This window comes from Corythoichthys intestinalis, chromosome 10, assembly GCF_030265065.1.
Source record: "Corythoichthys intestinalis isolate RoL2023-P3 chromosome 10, ASM3026506v1, whole genome shotgun sequence".
In the NCBI taxonomy this organism is placed as follows: Eukaryota; Metazoa; Chordata; class Actinopteri; order Syngnathiformes; family Syngnathidae; genus Corythoichthys; species Corythoichthys intestinalis.
This window is the reverse complement of record NC_080404.1, coordinates 6,837,119-6,856,835: the sequence shown is the minus strand read 5'-3', so window position 1 is coordinate 6,856,835 and position 19,717 is coordinate 6,837,119. Positions and strand designations below refer to the sequence as shown.

The following is a 19,717-nucleotide window of genomic DNA, read 5'->3' as shown; positions in this document are numbered from 1 at the left end:
AAAGGTGTGTTGGTTTATGAGAGACAGCCAATGTTGTCTTCAGGAAACGTGGGTACTTTGATGGATTATGACGCCACACTCTCTCCAATTTATTTTCTTAATACCTGTAGATAAAGTAATGCTTGAGGGGGGGAGGTGACTTTTGTCTTTTGTAAGTCATTCTAGACAACTTTTGGTCAGTTTTTATGAATAAAAATGGGAAAATATGCCAGGTTGTTGACTTTTACCTAAAGATGTGATGTGTCCGAAATCCAAAGAAAAACGCGAATGCAGCGCAGCATCTTTTGCTAGTTTGTGCTGTAAAAGTTTTTGTTTGTGCGGCTATCGTTTTTGAGATATCGATATATTAATTTCGAGTGATGGTGTCACTCGCAGCCCCCCCCGCCCCCCCCCCCCCCCTTTACTGCAAAACGGACCCGAAGTGGTGCCATTTGGTTGTGCTAGTTGTAGGGACACCCTTCTGTTATTGAGAGAGTTGGTACAATCCATCAGCCGCGGTGAGTTAGGACACGGAAGCAACGTAGAGAGAGAAGAGAGAGTGGGGAGTGATAATCTATCAAAGTACCCAGGTTTCCTGAAGGCAGCTTCATTTGGGGTTGCTTTGATAGGCTGTCTCTCACAAGCCAACACACCCCTGTCGGGGCCACACCCCTCCAGGCCAGAACATGGCCGAAAGTTTTCAAAGTAAAAAAAAAATGTATATACAGTATATCTGAAAGCGAAAAAAAGATTTGAAAGTGAAAAAAATATTTGAATGTGAAGAAAAATTGAAACTGAAACAATAAGATCTGAAAGTGAAAAACAAATCTGAAGGTGAAAATAAGACCGAAACCAAAAGTTAATATTTGAACCTGAAAAAAATATATAATAGTATATATGGTGGAAAACACAGACAAGGCTGAAAAAGCAGTTTCTGGTCTTGCACCGCTCTTTAAAATAAACTGCTGTATTTTAAGCCAAAAGAACTGTTGTGTTTGATTGAACAATATGTCTATATACTGCCATAGCAGCTTCATGGCACATTAAGCCCCCAAACAATTTTTAATTTGTCCGTTTTACCCTGGAGATCCCAGTTTACAGACACCGCACAACCACTTTTGTTTCAACGCAGCCATAAAAAGGTCAGTAACTATATTATTCGAAATTTTTAGCTAAGACTCATTAGTTGATGTCTAATATTTAGTTAAAAAAAGACTTTAAAAATTATTCACTCGCATATTTTAAACTTTTAAACAAATTACGTCACAATGAAAAAAAATAGTGTCCGTAAATAGGTCACGGATAACTACCTCATAACTATTGCTAAATTGTATTTTTTTTTTGTTTCTGCCGCATTTTCCTTGATATTTTAAAAGATGAACAATCGATCCATACAAAGAAAAAAATGAAGAAAAAAAAATGTTTAAAAGGCTAAATATTTAAAAAAGAAAATCTAAACCACACCTTGATGTCTGCGATTTCTGCATCACGACCCTTGTTATATGACCATGTTTCACCCATAAAATCCCCCAAAAATCTGGCTGTGGCTATTCACAGCTGTGTGGTAAGTACGTGAAATCATGGTGTCTTTAATTATGTTCTCTCATGCTCTCACCTCAAGTTAGGGTTTGGGGGTTTCATTTTCTTTTTAAATGCCCTCCTGTTCAAAATTTTTCTTCCCCCAGAAAATTTAGATTTTAAGCTTTCTAATGATGTATCACACATGCATATAGGAACATTTTGAAATTTGGCCAAATAGGGGGTCTCAGAGCAGAACTTCAAATCACCTGAGTGTTTTGCACCATATATACTCCTGGCCAAAAGTATTGGCTACCCTGCAATTCTGTCAGATAATGCTCAATTTCTCCTAGAAAATGATTGCAATTACAAATGGCAATTACAAAGCAATTACAAAAACACAAAAGACAATGAAACAAAAAAATTAAATCTTGATCATTTTACACAAAACTCAAAAAATGGGCCAGACAAAAGTATTGGCAACCTCAGCCTAGTACTTGGTAGCACAACCTTTATACAAAATAACTGCGAACAACCGTTTACGGTATCCATCAATGAGTTTCTCACAATGCATTGCTAGAATTTTAGACCATTCTCCTTTGGCCAGCTGATCAGTATTTTGCTTCTCAGCTCTTTGGTCTTCTTTCTTTTCTACATGCTCAATGCAGTACACACAAGGACACAGGACAGAGGTTGGGTCAACTTTAATCCATTTTAACTGGCTGCAAGTGTGATTTAGTTATTGCCACATCCTGTTATGTGCCACAGGTAAGTAACAGGTGCTGTTGATTACACAAATTATAGAAGTATCACATCATTTTTCAAAGGGTGCCAATACTTGTGTTTGGCCCATTTTTGGAGTTTCAAAAAAAAATTGTAAAAATTAATTGTAAAATTAAAATTATTAAAAATTTTTCCCATTCTCTTTTGTGTTTTTTCATTGCAAGCAAAATAAATGAAGATATTACTACCAAAGCATTTGTAATTGCAATCATTTTCTGGGAGAAATTGAACATTATCTGACAAAATTGCAGGGGTGCGAGTACTTTTGGCCAGCACTGTATATATTGTATAATAATAAAATGTTTTTGTTTTTTTTTCACTTTGGAAAGATTCAGGAAAAAAACGTAAACATTCAGTTTCAGTTTTTCCCCCAATTGTTTCTTATTTTCAGATTGCTATACTTTTGGCCTTCATTTAGCGCCATATCCAACTGACGCTCATTCCAAAGTCACTCGTTGCTGTATTTGTGCTGTGAGCCATCCAGCCCTCTGGGAATGTTTTTTTTTTTGTTGTTGTTGAAATTATTGTTATTATTATTTCTTAAGATGGATTTTGATGATTACAGCTGATTGCCCCTGAGTGGGCATAGTAATTGATATCAGCTCGGCCCATCCACAAGAACATTCGCCTCGACACACTGTTTGTCGCTGAAGGTTAAAGACGCGTTTATTGTTGTTTTTTTCCCCCCGAAACACGTGGTCCACATCATTAGTTCCCCCACAACGCTTAAGACGTTGAGCCATCTGGAGCAGGGAGCGGGGACATATTACTCAGGCACACAGGCATGAAATTACCGCGTCTGTGTCAACCTCAACCCTGCAAAGCGTGTGTCTATGTGTGTGCGTGTTAGTGCGCATCTCCTGCCTACTGAAATTGGGTTGGCAATTATAGTGGTTGCAATCTGATGAAAACATTATTCATTTGATGTTATTCTTTATCATATCAGTATCTGACAGGGAATCAGACAGGGTGATGAATTGTTTTTCCAAGTCAGAAAAATAAGGAGGGATGTTACCCTGCACTTGGTTGAACTACTGCTGGTTTTAGATTTTCTGCAAAACTGATAGACAGATCGTCAAAATAGTTTACACCCAGTCTCTCAAAGAAACCAGCGGGACAATAATTAATTTCTGGATCATCAATGTGCGACCTGCATCTGGCAAGTGAGTTTACGATGCACCATAGACTTCATAATGTGTTGACGGGACACAGGGCCGATAAATAAGGGCCCTGCATTGTTGGGGAGGCTGTCAAAGCTGACCGAGTGGAATCACAGACAATTAGCTTTTTTTGTTCAAAATTCTTGTGAATAAATGCTGAAATCCCCGAATTCTTTATAGATAAGAACGTAAAACAGTCTCGATTCTTGTTTAGCAAAAGCAAAAAAAAAACATGCAGTTAGCTAGCATTTATTTTACGTATATATGTCGAAGTACAATGGTAGTCTGTTAGTGAATATAGCCAGGGGCCGCCTGATGTAAACAGAGCTTTTCCAGTGAAACTTCTTTTGAATAAATGCTTAAATCACCCAAATTCTTTATAGATATGGACGTAAAACAGTCTCGATTCTTGGTTAAAAGCGAAAAAAAAAAAAAACAAAAAAAAAAAAACTAACGTGCAGTTAGCATTTATTTTACGTAAATATGTCAAAGTACAATGGTAGTCTGTTAGTGAATGTAGCTAGTGGCCGCCTGGTGTAAGCAGAGCTTTTCCGGTGAAAATTCTTGTGAATAAATGTCTAAATCCCAAAATTCTTTATAGATATGTATGTAAAACAGTCTCGATTCTTGGTTAAAAGCAAAAAAAAAACAAAACAACAACAAACAAACAAATGTGCAGATAGCATTTATTTTACGTAAATATGTTGAAGTACAATGCTAGTCTGTTAGTGAATGTAGCTAGCGGCCACCTGGTGTAAACAGAGCTTTTCCGGTGAAAGTTCTTGTGAATAAATGTTTAAATCCCCGAATCCTTTTTAGATATGGACGTAAAATAGTCTCGATTTCTGGTTCAAAGAAAAAAACAAACAAACAAAAAAAAACGTGTAGTTAGCATTTATTTTACGTAAATATGTCGAAGTATAATGCTGTTAGTGAATGTAGCCAGTGTCCACCTGGTGTAAACAGAGCTTTTCCGGTGAAAATTCTTGTGAATAAATGTTTAAATCCCCGAATTCTTTATAGATATGGACGTAAAACAGTATTGATTCTTGGTTAAAAGCAAAAAAAAAAAAAAAAAAAAAAAAAAAAAAAAACGTGCAATTAGCATTTATTTTACGTAAATATTGCAAACTATGATGCCAATGCAGTAGCAGCTAATTTCTCCCATTGATTTTTTTCACAATGTTTCAAAATGCAGGCATGGTACGAAAAAAAAAATTTACCTTGAATCCTTGAACAAATCACTCCTGAGACAATCCTTCCTGGTTGTATGCGGTCCAGCTTTCGCACTTTTTCAACAGAAATCCGGCGTCAGATTGCTGCGTGCTTGTGTTTGTGAATAGCTCCTCTTGTTGTGGGCGGCCCCTACTTGAGTGCGAAATGCAGTGCATGACCGACCCGACCCATCAATCCATTATGAAGTCTATGGATGCACAGTAGTACAGAACAAGGGTGTGCTGAGCATGGTTTTCTTGGCTCATTTGAATTCGTTGTCTGCCATTGATAGTGATAGATGTCCAACCCATTGGAAGTGGGAGGGATGGCAGCGCTGCCAACACTCATTTAAATTCACAGCAGGAGGACAAAAAGAACAGCACAATTGGACATTACTGTACAGTTCCAAAGCCTTCTGTAGGTATCACATGGAAATATAGTGACAGATAGGCAGTCTCAATCCAAGCTTCCCAAAGAATTATTTCATCAGTGAATGCCGTTTCCATAATCATATCTCATATTACGGAGATAATTAACAGTACTAATGATCACGTTAAGTTCATTACACACTCCCTACCAGCCCAGAATGAAGTTGACATTATGTTGCCTTATCATCAAAGGTGGCGTATTGTTGGGAAGTCATTAAAATGGAAATGAGTATGATGTTAATTGCAGTGGGAAGGGATGAGTTATGTATTTAATGCAGCATTTAAAAGCCAATGAGTCTCCTATCTGCTAAATAGGGTAATTAATGCTATATATTACTTATGTTTGTCCAATTGAAGGAATGAAATTGCAAGATGACTTACTGTTTATCTGTCACGCCATAGCTCTAGTTTGCAAACTTCATTATTACTCTCCTCTCTGTAATATTTATTTTCATAATCCCCCCCTCGCGTGACTTCTCTGTTCTTCTACTGCCCACCATTTCGAAAAACACACTCTGCCATTTTCATTCTTCGGCAGGCTTGTCAAATCAAAACTTGATTGTCACGGGTTTATTTCCAAATGAGTTTATTTTTTGCTTCTTTTTATAAAACCGCAGACTTTATATTGCTGCCTATTGTTCTACTGTTCATTTACGAGGTTATACCCTAAAACAAAATGATCTGTAAATAAAAGTGCTTATAAAGAGTGACTGCGTGTTCATTTCTTCAGCGAAATGGCCGTCGTGGGTCAGCTGTGAGGATGGACACATGTTGTTTCACTCGTCTCCTAGCGAGCACTGCTGTGATGATGGGCTTAATGAAGCAGTTAACAGTGCGAATATGATCCCTGTGTGTCTGCTCAACACCAGCATCCTGCAGTGTCAACACGGCTCCGCTTGTTATTTTTTCTTTTCTCTTTTAATCGACACACACACATTTACCTTGCCCCCTACTGTGCTGTGGCTCAGTGATATTAATGTTTATGTTAATTAGATCACACCAACAAAGGATTACATTCTCAGACAAGGGTTATTGTAAGTCTGTAGCCACTAGCTTATTTGGCCCCCGTGAATGCAATTTTGAGTCGACGTAATTGTGTGAAAGCGTTGTAATTGCATGAGGAAATAACAATATGAATATACAGTCCCTGTATGGAAGGAGGAACGATTGCATTTGCATTTTTTGTTGCAGGAGTTTCTGTCTTATATGGAGTCACACCAACAAAGGGGCAACAAAATGTTTGAGAATATGAGGACAAACCATTTACAGGTTTGAAGAAAATACCGGCCTAGCAAATCAATTCCCTTTCTATATGCCATCCTTGTCTTCTTGTCTTTTTGTTACGGCCCAGTTACGAGCCAGTGAGTGGGATCGGGTCAACTCTCAATGGCTGAATGTCGAGGCGGAACTGCAGAGGGAGAGAGCCGTGTTTGGGCCGAGTCCTGGCGTGCTGCTCGGCCACAACTGGGTGCAAGACAGTGCTGAAGGGCCCAACCGCACCAAACTACGCGGACGCAGAAAGGACCAGAGACGATCCAGAGGGGTACATGAACAGTCTTACTTAACAAAAGTAATTACAGTTACAAATTGCTTCTCCAAAAAAGGAATTGAGTTATTAACTCATGTTACCTCATTGTAAGAGTAATTAGTTACTCAGCAAAGTAACTGACGTAACTTTTAGTTTTCTACATATTATTACATTATACATTTCATCATAGGCGGAGTTTGACTTTTGGGGCAGGGGGGGCACAACATGTTGATGACCCCAAAATGCAGTGTCAGCAATAAAATTAACTTACAAGAATATTTATGATAATAAGTTGAAAATGAGCGTTTTTTTGTTTTCCATCATTCTTGAGGGTAATTCTAAATTTAGGCTGCTTAGGACAGCTATACTTTTTGCCAAGATCGTCATCCATTCAATATGGTACGCCCGCCGGTGTCGTGCTAGTGTAGTTACCCCAGTCAAAAATTGTATCCCCTGGACGGAGCCAAATGGAGGTAGATTTGTGTGTTTATTATTCAATCAAAAAAACTTGCTTCGATAAAAATAATTGCTTCAATCAAAATATATACCCCCCCCCCCCTCAAAAAAGTCAAAATAAATAAATAAATAAATTTGAAACTTAACATTTTTTTTAAAGAATGCACGTGAAAGCTATTTTTCTTTGATTGATTTTTTTTTTTTTTTGATTAAAGCAACTTTTTTGATTGAAGAAATGTTGATTTGTGTTTGGGCCACACTTTGGCTAGGACATTTTTGTCTTTATTATTCAATCAAAAAATAATTTAAAAAGGTAATTTAAAAAAAGAAAGTCAAAAAGAAAACTCAATCAAAAAAGAAAAATTTCAATCATGGAAATAGTTTTCAAATGCGAAAAAATATTTGAGATTGAAAAATTTGCATTTGAACACTTAATTCTTTATTGAAAAAAATTTCTTTGATATAAGCGATCCTTTTTGTGCTTGGGCCATATTATGGGTAGGACATTTGTGTCTAAATCATTTAATCCCCCCAAAAATTGCTTCAATCCCAAAAAATATTTTCCATCAAAGGAAAAAAATCATTTAAAAAATAAAATTGCCCTTCCCAAATTTTTTTTGTTGGTGGAATATTATATGCAAATCAAATGACCGTCTAAGTTGCTAGTCACATGATCTGTTTGAAAAATAATTTTGACCCATTCTTAAAATATATTTTTTTGTTCATTTCATTCATTTTTGTTGGAGTTTTATTGCTTTTCAACTTTTATACATATAGGAAAGTCAATTACATGCAATGACTTTTTTCGGCCACAAGGGGGGGGGGCTGGCCCCCTGGATCCCCCTTAAAATCCGCTTATGCATTTGATAGCATATTTCACATCAAAGATGTTCATATTAATGGATTGAATTGAACTGATTTTTGCGTTTCCCCCCCAAAAAGCAAAACTATTCTTCAAATTTTTACATATTCTTTTTTTAATTTCATCTATATAAGAGCGTAATGGCATTCAAACTTTGGCTTTCAAATTTTATGACAAAAAAAGCCTTTTTGTTTTTCTTGCCGTTGTATTGAATCAGTAAATGATAATGCGTAAATGCTATCCTAACGCTCCGAGCCACCTAGCCAATCATCATTGGGTTTGCAACGGCGTCACCTCCCCCCTCCAGCTCTGCTCTCTCGCATGAAGCGGTGACCAAATCAGACAACTCGTGTTTCATTCAACCAAATTGTAGTAACGCGCCCCTTCACATCCTCAGTAACGGGAACGGCGTGGCAAAGATGGGAAAAGTAATTACTTAGATTACCCACAACAACAACAAAAATAATGCCGTTAAAACGCCGTTATTAACAACATAACAACATTGTACATGAATAAATGGAAAATGCGATCCCTTTATATGTTCCACTGGGATACTTTGGATTTATAGTTGTTTGTCTGCAATATCCGCCAGGGATAATTTTTATGTGCAGAAAACAGATTAGAGTTTTATCAGGAACATGAATATGCATAATTTTAAAATTTCGGTTGAAGAGGTGATCAAAGATGAATTTGCAAAACTTCGCCATGTGTACAGAAACTGAATCATAGTGCTGTATTAGAATTCTATAGAAAATCAAAAGGATAATCAGTAGGGTGCATTGTGGCTGTTTATATGCTGTGCATACATGCAGTTTTGTGAAAGTGGACCATTTGCACCAAGTCGAAACAATAGCCCAATAGTTATTTTTCCCCACAGAGTGCACACAAAGTTGAGGCATCAAAGACATAAACAGATGATTCAGCATTTGACAAGGATAAGTGGTGTTGAAAATGTATGGATGGGCTTTAATACAGACTCAAATGCTACTGCAGCAAATGGCATTCCATTATAAAGAGATGTTGTCTATGGTCTATATTGCTCTACTCTTGAGTTAATTAGATTTGCATTGAAAAGCGATCTGTAAAAAGGCAAATATATAATTATACAGTTGTGGTCAAAAGTTTACTTACACTTGTGAAGAACAGAATGTCATGGCTCTCGAGTTTCCAGTCATTACTACAACTCTGATTTTTCTCCAATAGAGTGATTGGAACAGATACTTCTTTGTCACAAAAAACATTCATGAAGTTTGGTTCTTTTATGACTTTATTATGGGTTAACAGAAAAAGTGATCAAATCTGCTGGGTCAAAAATATACATACATGGATCTGAAAAAGCAAATCATTGACTTGAACAAGTCAGGAAAGTCACTTGGAGCCATTTCAAAACAGGTGCAGGTCCCAAGAGCAACAGTGCAAACAATTGTTTGTAAGTATAAAGTGCATGGCACTGTTTTGTCACTGCCACGATCAGGAAGAAAATGCAAGCCATCACCTGCTGCTGAGAGAAAATTGGTCAGGAGGGTGAAGATTCAACCGAGAATCACCAAAAAGCAGATCTGCCAAGAATTAGAAGCTGCTGGAACACAGGTGTCAGTGTCTACAGTCAAGCGTGTTTTGCATCTCCATGGACTGAGAGGCTGCCGTGCAAGAAGGAAGCCCTTGCTCCAAAAGCAGCACCTTAACACTCGACTGAAGTTTGCTGCTGATCACATGGACAAAGATAAGACCTTCTTGAGGAAAGCTCTGTGGTCAGACGAAACAAAAATCGAGCTGTTTGGCCACACTGCCCAGCAATATGTTTTGAGGAGAAAAGGTGAGGCCTTTAACCCCAAGTACATCATGCCTACCGTCAAGCACTGTGGTGGTAGTATTATGCTGTGGGGCTGTTTTGCTACCAATGGAACTGGTGCTTTACAGAGAGTAAATGGGATAATGAAGAAGGAGGATTACCTTCAAATTCTTCAAGATAACCTAACGTCATCAGCCCGAAGATTGAGTCTTGGGCGCAGTTGGGTGTTCCAACAGGACAATGACCCCAAACACACATCAAAAGCGGTAATGGAATGGCTGAATCAGGCTAGAATTAAGATTTTCGAATGGCCTTCCCAAAGTCCTGACTTAAACCCCATTGAGAACTTGTGGCCAATGGTGAAGAAACAAGTCCATGTCAGAAAGCCATCAGATTTAACTGAACTGCACCAATTATGTCAAGAGGAGTGGTCAACGATTCAACCAGAAGCTTGCCAGAAGCTTGTGGATGGCTACCAAAAGCGCCTAATTGAAGTGAAAATGGCCAAGGGACATGTTACCAAATATTAGCGCTGCTGTATGTATATTTTTGACCCAACAGATTTGATCACTTTTTTCTGTTCACCCATAATAAAGTCATAAAAGTACCAAACTTCAAGAGTGTTTTTTGTGACAAAGAAGTATCTGTTCCAATCACTCTATCGGAGAAAAATCAGACTTTTAGTAATGACTGGAAACTCAAGAGAGCCATGACATTATGTTCTTCACAAGTGTATGTAAACTTTTGACCACAACTGTATATTGTGCAATTGGCTGGCAACTGTTTCAGGTTGTACCTAGCCTACTGCCCATTGTCAGCCTGGATAGGGTCCAGCGACCCTCGTGAGGATAAGCGGCTCGGAAAATGAATGAATGATAATAATTATACAGGTACGAACAAGCAGTAGTGGATGAAGTACTCACTTTTTTTTTTTCTTTTTTAACTTAAGTAAAAGTAGAGATACAGGTGCAAAAAATTACTAGTATCTTAGATACTTGTATAAGTAAAAACACAAGTATCTAAGAAAACAATTACTGAAGTAAAAGTACTTGCTTTAAAATTTACAAGTAAAAAGTAAAAGTATTTTCTCCTGATGCAAAAATGTAATGTACATTATATATATGAATACATTCTAGTACATACAGAGTTTTGAGTCAATATTCAAAGATAGAAACAGAAAATTAATTGACTGCTCAGTTTTATCTAAAATGTGGAGCATGGAAAAAAACAAGTGCTAAAATTGATTGCAATGTAAACAGAAGCTTAACAAGCTCAAAAACTCCAAAACTTAGTTTAATGGAGTATCGCCAGCAACTTTTAGGTGCATACATCCACCTACTGTACAAAGAGTGTGGTGGTTTTTATTGGTTAATATGATTGTTCACCTGTCAGTCTTGCGTGTTGCTCCCTCTAGTGCTCAGTTATGGTATAGTTGCCAAACGCTTATCGATTGCGCCGGAGGCATGAAAAAGAAACTATCACAATGAAACTATTCACAATGAGAAAAAAAGAAAACAAAAGTAAGGTTTAACTCAGGCGACAATTTGAAAAGTACAGATACCTGCTGTAAAATGTAGTGAAGTGAAACCAAAAAATACCACTTCATATTTGTACTCAAGTACAAATACACAAAAATGTAATTATACAGTAACAAAGTCCTTTTACTTCCTTACATTTCAAAATGCTAACAAGTTCCGTTCCTATGCTGGCGACGTAACCTGAATTTCCAGCGTAAATCGGAATTAACCCTTTAAGTACCCCTAAATACCTCCTGAATTTCAAAATAACTATCCAAAAACATGTATTATATGTCATTGTACTGTCCACTTAACTAGACAGAGAGCTAAGCTGTACTCTTGCCCCTCTCTCTCTCACTCTGCACCACCTCTGGTGGGAGCAAATGCTCTTCCTCGTTTGCGTGCGTGCGCTCTTCTTCGTTTGTGCAAATACGTTCTTCTTCCTGTGTGTACGTGTGCTCTTACTCGCGTGTTCTACCTACTCTACGCTTCCTGAGCTAAATTAAATGTAAACATCTCAAAACAAAAATAAAAGTGAAAGTAAAAAAGTAAAGTAAAAAAATACACATTTCGCCAAAAGAGCAGAAGTCATATTAATAAAATAAAGTAAAACATAGGATACTGTGAGGTTCAAAAAGGTACTGTTTACGCAACAAAAAAAAAAAAAAAAAAAAGACTGAAGACAAAATAGCGGACGAGACTCTGGCATCGTAAAGTTGAAATCGCGTAAGTCGGGTACGTCGTAACCCGAGGACTACCTCTATAGTGTATATAAAAAAATGCCTAACTATATAATACTTGATGGTATGTCTGAAGGTGCTAGGAGCCCTGTCTCTGGGTTTGAGGACATCTGCAGAAAGCAACAACAGGACAGAAAGAGACACAGGTAAAACAAACAAACAAACAAACAAACAAAAATAACATGAGGAACTATGAAAAACTGTCACTATTTAGTTTTTTTCTCACTGAAAGCCTTGTTTTTCCTATGCATCAGTGCAAAAGATTCTTTGCGAAATTGGTGCCGAGGTTCAAGAAGAAGGTGAGGATGGAGGTCAGGCTTGTGATCAGCTAACCTTCTTTCCTGTTTTGAATGAAGCACCTGCCTCTGAAGTAGACTCCTTGACGTTTGAGCCCTGCTCCTACACGCAAACCTGCGCTGACATACGCATCATACTGCAGGAGCTACATCCAGGAGAGGAGGTACTATGGCATGACAGTTTAAAGTGGTATTCTGGCCAAAATCACTATGCTTATAACTATGAGATGTAGACTTAGGGTCTCCATGCTGGATTCTCGGATTCAGGGGAAGCATTGTGGTTTTCATCTCGGCTGTTGAACAGTGGACCATTTCTACACCCTCTGCAGGGTCCTCGAGGGTGCATGGGAGTTCCCCCAACCGGTCTACATGTTTTGTGGACTTGGAGAAGGCGTTTGACTGTGTCCTTGGGGGAGTCCTTTGGGAAGTGTTTTAGGAGTAAGGGGTGCCGAGCCCCCTGGTAAGGGCTGTTCGGTGCTTGTACGACCGGTGCCAGAGTTTGGTCCGCATTGCCGGAAGTATGTCGGATTCGTTCCAGTGAGGGTTGGACTCAACCAAGGTTGCCCTTTGTCACCGATTCTGTTGATAACGTTTATGGATGGAATTTCTAGATGCTGCTGAAGTGTTGAGGGGATCCGATTTGGTAGCCCCAGCATTGCATCTCTGTTTTTTGCAGATGATGTTGTGCTGGTGGTTTGCTTTGATGTCCAACTCTCACTTGAGCGGTTCACAGCCAAGTGTGAAGCTGTCGGGATGAAATCAGCACCTCCAAATACGAGACCATGGTCCTCATTGCCCTCTCCGGGTCAGGGTTGAGATCCTGCCCTAAGTGGAGGAGTTCAAGTATCTTGTTCACGAGTGAAAGGTAGGAGAGAGTGGGAGATCAACAGGTGGATCGGTGGAGCCTCCGCAGTGATGAGGACTCTGTACCAGTCTGTTGTGGTGAAGAAGGAGCTGAGCCAAAAGGCGAAGCTCTCAATTTACCAGTCGATCTACGTTCCTACCCTCACCTACGGTCACAAGCTGTGGGTAGCAACTCGTGACCGAAAGAACAAAGATCCCAGATTCAAGCGGCCGAAATGAGTTTCCTCCGCAGGGTGTCTGGCCTCTCCCTTAGAGATAGGGTGAGAAGCTCGGTCAACTGGTTGGGACACAGAGTCAAGCCGCTACTCCTCCATGTTGAGAAGAGCCAGCTGAGGTGGCTCGGACATCTGGTTCAAATGCCTCCTGGACGCCTCCCTGGAGAGGTGTTCTGTGCATGTCCCACTGGATGTAGACCCAGGACACATTGGAAAGACTATGCCTCTCGGCTGGCTTGGGAACGCCTTGGGATCTCACCGGAGGAGCTGGTTGAAGTGGCTGGGGAGAGGGAAGTCTGGGCTTCCCTGCTAAAGCTGCTGCCCCATGAGCCGACCCCGGATTAAGCGGTGGATACTGGATGAATGGATGGACTCCAAGCTGGATGCAGCTATCGGGATTCTAGTTTTCCTCATTAGTGTAAGGCCCAGCTCAGCTCTTTTCATTCTTCCGCTGAGTTAGACGGCACATGTTGACAAGGATTCTCTTCGCGCTGGTAACCAGCCGCGCCTTTTAATGTTTCTGACAGATGTATTAATAAAAACAGTAGGAGGTGATGCAGGCTGTCTTACATCTGCTTAGTAAGTGTGTGATCTGCGTAGTTGTCTCGCAATGGTTCAAGTGTGTGAGTCCTGCTGCGCACCCTGTCAAATGAACACAGTCATTAGCTTTGAGAAATGCACACGCACACATGGATGCAGGCTAACACACTGCACGGACAGTAACACACAAAAGCAGACTCACGTATAATTAGCTTTCCAGCGCCAATAGTGTGATTATGACAGTAATGTGTGTGGGGAGAAATCAATGGTCTGACATTAGGCTCTGTCAATAAAGTCCTTCTTTTCTCTCCTTCCAATCATCAGCTAAATCTCGCTCAGACTCATAATACATATCTGTCCCCTGCACAATACACAGATAAGGAAACAAGTTTATTGTTATGTATTTAGTCATTTATGATGATAATTCTAACTAGTTTTTCTGAAATGTAGTCATTGTTAGGGCCAGTTGAGTGGATTTAGTGTGTGCACTAATGGAAATTGCCGTTTAGTCTAACCATAAGTAAATATGATGTGCCGTGTCGCTAAGATTCACGATGACTCTTAAAGGCTTTTACATGACACCATTCATCAAACCGCATATGTTTATGTGGATTCAGTCAGGAACTTCTGATCGTTTAGCAGGTTGCTTATTGTGTATGCGACAGTGATTAATTCTCCTAATAATGGCCAGGCAAGACCTCCTCCTCTTTCACAAGTGTGACTCTTATGTCTGGGGGTAGGGAGTCTGATTTGATTAGTATAAATTGTGAAGGGCCTTCGGCTATGTTGGGGCCCCATATGGTTTTTGGACTCTGTGTCCCAGAGGGGCCCACACAAGGGGGCAGCCAGGTGTGCACACTCACTGTGAGATGGGGGAGAGAAATAGAATTAAACACATTAACACCGTGCAGTTAGCATTTGCTCCAACCAGCTCTGAAAGCAGCATGTGGGTCCTTTTGGTCTTGAATGAAGATGCTGGAACACGGGCCTCTCCCTTCCCATCAATCAGCTCTTTTAATGAAGTGTTCAATGGTGTCTTTTTAATAATGTTTCAAATATGTGATTAAAATGATCAATCAAGTGTTGGCTGATTATGCAATGCACAGATCACAAATGAATTTATTTCTAACATAGGTCAAAGCGAAAATGTGTGTTGTGATGGTTAGCGGCCTTAGAGTGACGGAGGGAGTGCTGCTGTTTGCCCAAGAGAGTCTGCTCTTGTGCCAAGGATTCACTCTGAGTGCATCTGGAGACGTTTGCTGCAGGAAGCACCACCCCACCACGTATGTTTTGTGGGTTTTAGTAGCGCAGTCACACATATTGAGCTGTTTTTGCCTTATTCGGCTTTACAACTATTTTTCCAGTGTGAGGAATTCCTTCATCTCCAGCATGCTGAGTAAGGAATCGACGTCAAGCTGCAGACGCTGGCTTCACAAGGACATCAAAGAGGCCAGATTTATGCGGTTCTTGCTAGAGGTTAAACATCTCTCATTGATTACAGAACATATTTTTTCATATTTTGTTCCATTTTTCCTGAAAGGATAGTTTGTGACGACATGTTCAAAACCTTCTGACAATCATGGACTTCATTATGTATTGACAGGACACGGGGCGCAGGGCCGATAAATAGGGGGTCTGCATTGTTGGCGAGGCCATCAAAGCTGACCGAGTGGAATAACAGACAAAGAGCTTTTTTGTTGAAAATTCTTGTGAATAAATGCTTAAATTCCTGAATTCTTTATAGATATGGACGTAAAATAGTCTCTATTCTTGGTTAAAAGCAAAAAAACCATGCAGTTAGCATTTATTTTACGTAAATATGTCGAAGAACAATGCTAGTCTAATAGTGAATGTAGCTAGCGGCCGCCTGATGTAAACAGAGCTTTTCCGGTGAAAACTCTTGTGAATAAATGCTTAAATACCTAAATTCCTTATAGATATGGATGTAAAACAGTTTCATTTCTTGGTTAAAAGCAAAAAAAAAACAAAAAACGTGCAGTTAGCATTTATTTTACGTAAATATGTCGAAGTACAATGCTAGTCTGTTAGTGAATGTAGCTAGCGGCTGCCTGATGTAAACTGAGCTTTTCCAGTGACAATTCTTGTGAATAAATGCCTAAATCCCCGAAATCTTTATAGATATGGATGTCTCAGAATTCTTTATAGATATGGACGTAAAACAGTCCCAATTCTTGGTTAAAAGCAAAAAAAACTGCAGTTACCATTTATTTTACGTAAATATGTGGAAGTACAATGCTAGTCTGTTAGTGAATGCAGCTAGCGGCCGCTTGATGTAAAACAAAGCTTTTCCGGTGAAAACTCTCGTGAATAAATGCTTAAATATATTATAAATATGGACGTAAAACAGTCTCGATTCCTGGTTAAAAGCAAAAAAAAAAAAAGAACAGCATTTATTTTACGTAAATATTCACAACGTTTCAAAATGCATGCATGGTACGAAAAATATAATAATTACCTTGAATCCTCGAATAAATCACTCCTGAGACAATCCTTCCTGTTGATGTGCGGTACAGCTTATGTACTTTTTCAACAGAAATCCAGCGTTAGATCGCTGCGTGCATGTGTTTGTGAATAGCTCCTCTTGATGTGGGTGGCCCCTACTTGAATGCGAGGCACAGTGCATGACTGATCTAACCCGTCAATACATTATGTAGTCTATGTGACAATGTTACAAACGTAAACCACTTTTCCGTTGCATGGTGTCTACTCAGATTGCTAGCACTGTTCTTGCAGTTGCTGCTTTTCCATTGAAAACCTCAAGTACTACGAAGTAGGATTTCAAGCACAGAGCATATCAGTAAAATTAACCAACACTGGTCCATGAACCAGTACTTGTTCTGTTACAGTTAATGATGCTAACAATAGCGTACATCCACTTTCTCACTTTACTACAGTTGTTGGTTTTCTTGTCAACCTCAGCCCTTCTCGCCAGGACCCGGACTACAAAAGACCATATTTGTCCCACATTTTATCGTTAGGGTTTCCACATACAGTAAATGTGAAGTACCTTGGCATTTAGCGGTATGACCAAATGGACTAAGTCAGTACTAGGGTGACCACTTCCATGAGGTCAAAATGGAGGATATGTAAAAAAACCCAAAAAAACACACACATCAGACCTGTGCTGTATTTTCATCAACAACAAAGTTTATAGATCATATTTGTGTAACTAAATAGTAAAAAATACCAATTAAAGGTCAAACTTTGTTGGACAATTTTAATTTACAAGTTGTAATGTGCCCAAGAACAAATCTTATTTTGAAACGGTATTAACAAGGAATATATGTAACAAAATTCTTAAGCGCAAGATTTTTTTGTGTAAAAACAATGTGACCATTGATCGGTTCAAAAGAAGTGAACCCTTTATAAAAGGAACGACTTTACAAAGTTCAGCTGCAGTTATTATATTCCTACCATCAACCCAAGGCCGTTGGCAATCTTACAAATAGTGACGTATGCCCTTACAAATTGGTGACTAATCTTACGTCGTATATAGCGTGCAATATGAAATTTTCAATTTTTAAAATAATATGAATTTATTGGTATTATTGTAACATATAACCTGGTGCAATCAAAGAACAATCAGTATCTTTAGCTACATCATGATTACTAAAATTTAACAGTGACTTTTGTTGTAATTGTATGTAGCACTTTTGGCCATTTCTATCATGTCTTGATGGCTGCACTTCATGGCACTTCAGCTCGCAATTCAGTTTGACTTCAAGGTAGTTCATTAGTGTGTCCAATTATAAATTGAAAGGGTCAATTGTTAAAATTAACTTACCGATGCAATCTTTGAGTGAGGGAACATTTCTTTTGCTAATTCCGAGAAGTGATCATCAGCAATAGTTGCGGGCAAATTGTGTTTGGCAACAAATTGGCAGAATAAAATTTCTGCTTTCGTCACTTTTCATTCTGCAGACTTCATCTTTATGACCAGTGTTGTTAATCTTACTTTTAAAAAGTAATTAATTACTGTTACAAATCACTTCTCCCAAAAAGTAATTGAGTTAGTTACCTGAATGTAAGAGTAATTAGTTACTTGGCAAAGTAACTGGTGTTACCTTTCATGTTCTTTCCATTTTTTCAAAAAAACAAATAACAAAAACATAGTAACCTTTGCTATGTTTGGAAGTCATTTAATGTTGTGAATGAACTGTTAAAGTTGATAAAATTGCACCCGTTCTTGCATTAGTTCCCTTCTGTCTACTTTCGACATGTGAAAGTTTTAAAACTGTTTCATCATTTAAAGATAGATTCAAGTCAAGATTCTGCCGATTTAGGAGTATTTTAGATAAAAAGTTACTTAGGTTCGCTAGGAAGGTTCACTTCAACAGAGGCTTTCCGAGAGTGTCTACTGCTTTAAAATGGTGGCTGTTTACTAACGCCGCCGAGTCTGTCATTTCACATGTAGTTCTATAGACCCTACTCACATGACGTCACAACCACGCCCCCGCGCCATATTGTCCGTTAACTCGTCACTGTTGATGCATTATCGCTACGTAAATTCCTCCTATTATGGCGTGTTTTTCTGCTCGTTAACATTAGTAATCAAAATGGTGAAGGCGTGTGTGGTGGTCCGTTGCAATAACAGAGAAGCTAGACGGAGAGACTTGAAATTCTACCGGATTCCGAGAGACCCGGAGAGGAGAGCGAGATGGGCTGCTGCAATTCGACGAGAAAACTGGGCTCCAAACAATTACCACAGATTATGTAGTAGTCATTTTATATCTGGTAAGATGCATTTAACATATATTTAGAGGGTTTTGGGCTGACAACCACAATTAAGATCATTGCTAGGCTAATCGCCGACAACATACACTCAGACGTTGTGAATGAACTACCTGAAAATATATAATTATAAGGGGATAATAAGACAGTTGTCATCCAATTAATTTACAATTTCACTATTGAGGTCAAAAGCCAAAAAATAAATTCAACTAGGGACAATCTGGAGTAGTGCTATCGCACTTCATCTTTATTACATATTATATATGTATGTAGTGAGAGTGCTATCGCTAAACAATATAAACATTAAAAGCCCTAGCTCCATTGACAAATGACATGAAATACATTAGACTTGACAGTGGATGTTAGCAAGAACAAAAGATTTTGAATTGAAAATTTCGTAACTCACCTTCCCGAGCACACGATAGATTCCTGCCAAATTTTCGTGGCCGAGGACCTGTTTCACCCAACCAGCAACAAAGTATTTATAAGCCTCCAAGCTCTTAAAGTTTTTCAAACTTTCGTGAGAATAGGCTGATTTTGTGTGGACAAGATAGTTGTAAATATCAGGGTAGCAGATGTCAGGCAGAGACGGCGAAGACAGCGGGTCGAAAAACATCGATTTAGGCATCAAATATGGATCTGGCGAATGGATAAACTGAAGCTTTTCCTCATAACGCCTTTTATGCAACGCATCCAATGAGTTTACAGCGTCAGATAACACCGGGGCTTCCATGAATTGCTCTATAAGTTGCACGACTAATTGAAACCATTGAGAATAGGGCTAAAAAATGACGGACAATATGGCGGCCGGATACGGATACGTAGGGTCTATATGCATGTAATATCTAGGCGTAGATTGTAGGCTTTCGGCTCCAGTCAGGAAATATTGGAGCCATCTAGCTAGCATCGCGTTCTCTACAGCGTCACAATACTCTTTTCTCTCCTTGACTGACTTTTCTCGCATCATTCAACCAACGTAGTAACGCATAGTAACGCACTTTGTCTCGTTGCCGAAACAGAGACAAAATCCGAACCGAGAAAAAAAACGTAATGCACGAAAAACATAGATTTT

At 39.0% G+C, this 19,717-nt stretch overlaps 1 protein-coding gene across 9 annotated transcripts in view; it reads left to right on the top strand.

Moving 5' to 3' along the window:
- Positions 1–19,717, top strand: part of wdfy4 (WDFY family member 4) — a 148,922-nt gene that overhangs the window by 73,856 nt on the left and 55,349 nt on the right. For 4 of the 9 annotated variants that reach the window (XR_009064644.1, XM_057848417.1, XM_057848419.1 and 1 more), the window contains 6 exons: positions 6,275–6,352; positions 6,435–6,653; positions 12,055–12,124; positions 12,233–12,438; positions 15,028–15,176; positions 15,258–15,369. Coding sequence is in view for 8 of the 9 variants with exons in the window: in XM_057848417.1 (XP_057704400.1) it covers positions 6,275–6,352; positions 6,435–6,653; positions 12,055–12,124; positions 12,233–12,438; positions 15,028–15,176; positions 15,258–15,369 (834 nt within the window). In the remaining variant the exon portion in view is untranslated. The remainder of the gene's footprint in view (positions 1–6,274; positions 6,353–6,434; positions 6,654–12,054; positions 12,125–12,232; positions 12,439–15,027; positions 15,177–15,257; positions 15,370–19,717) is intronic. The other 5 variants (XM_057848423.1, XM_057848421.1, XM_057848424.1 and 2 more) reach the window with 5 other exon arrangements.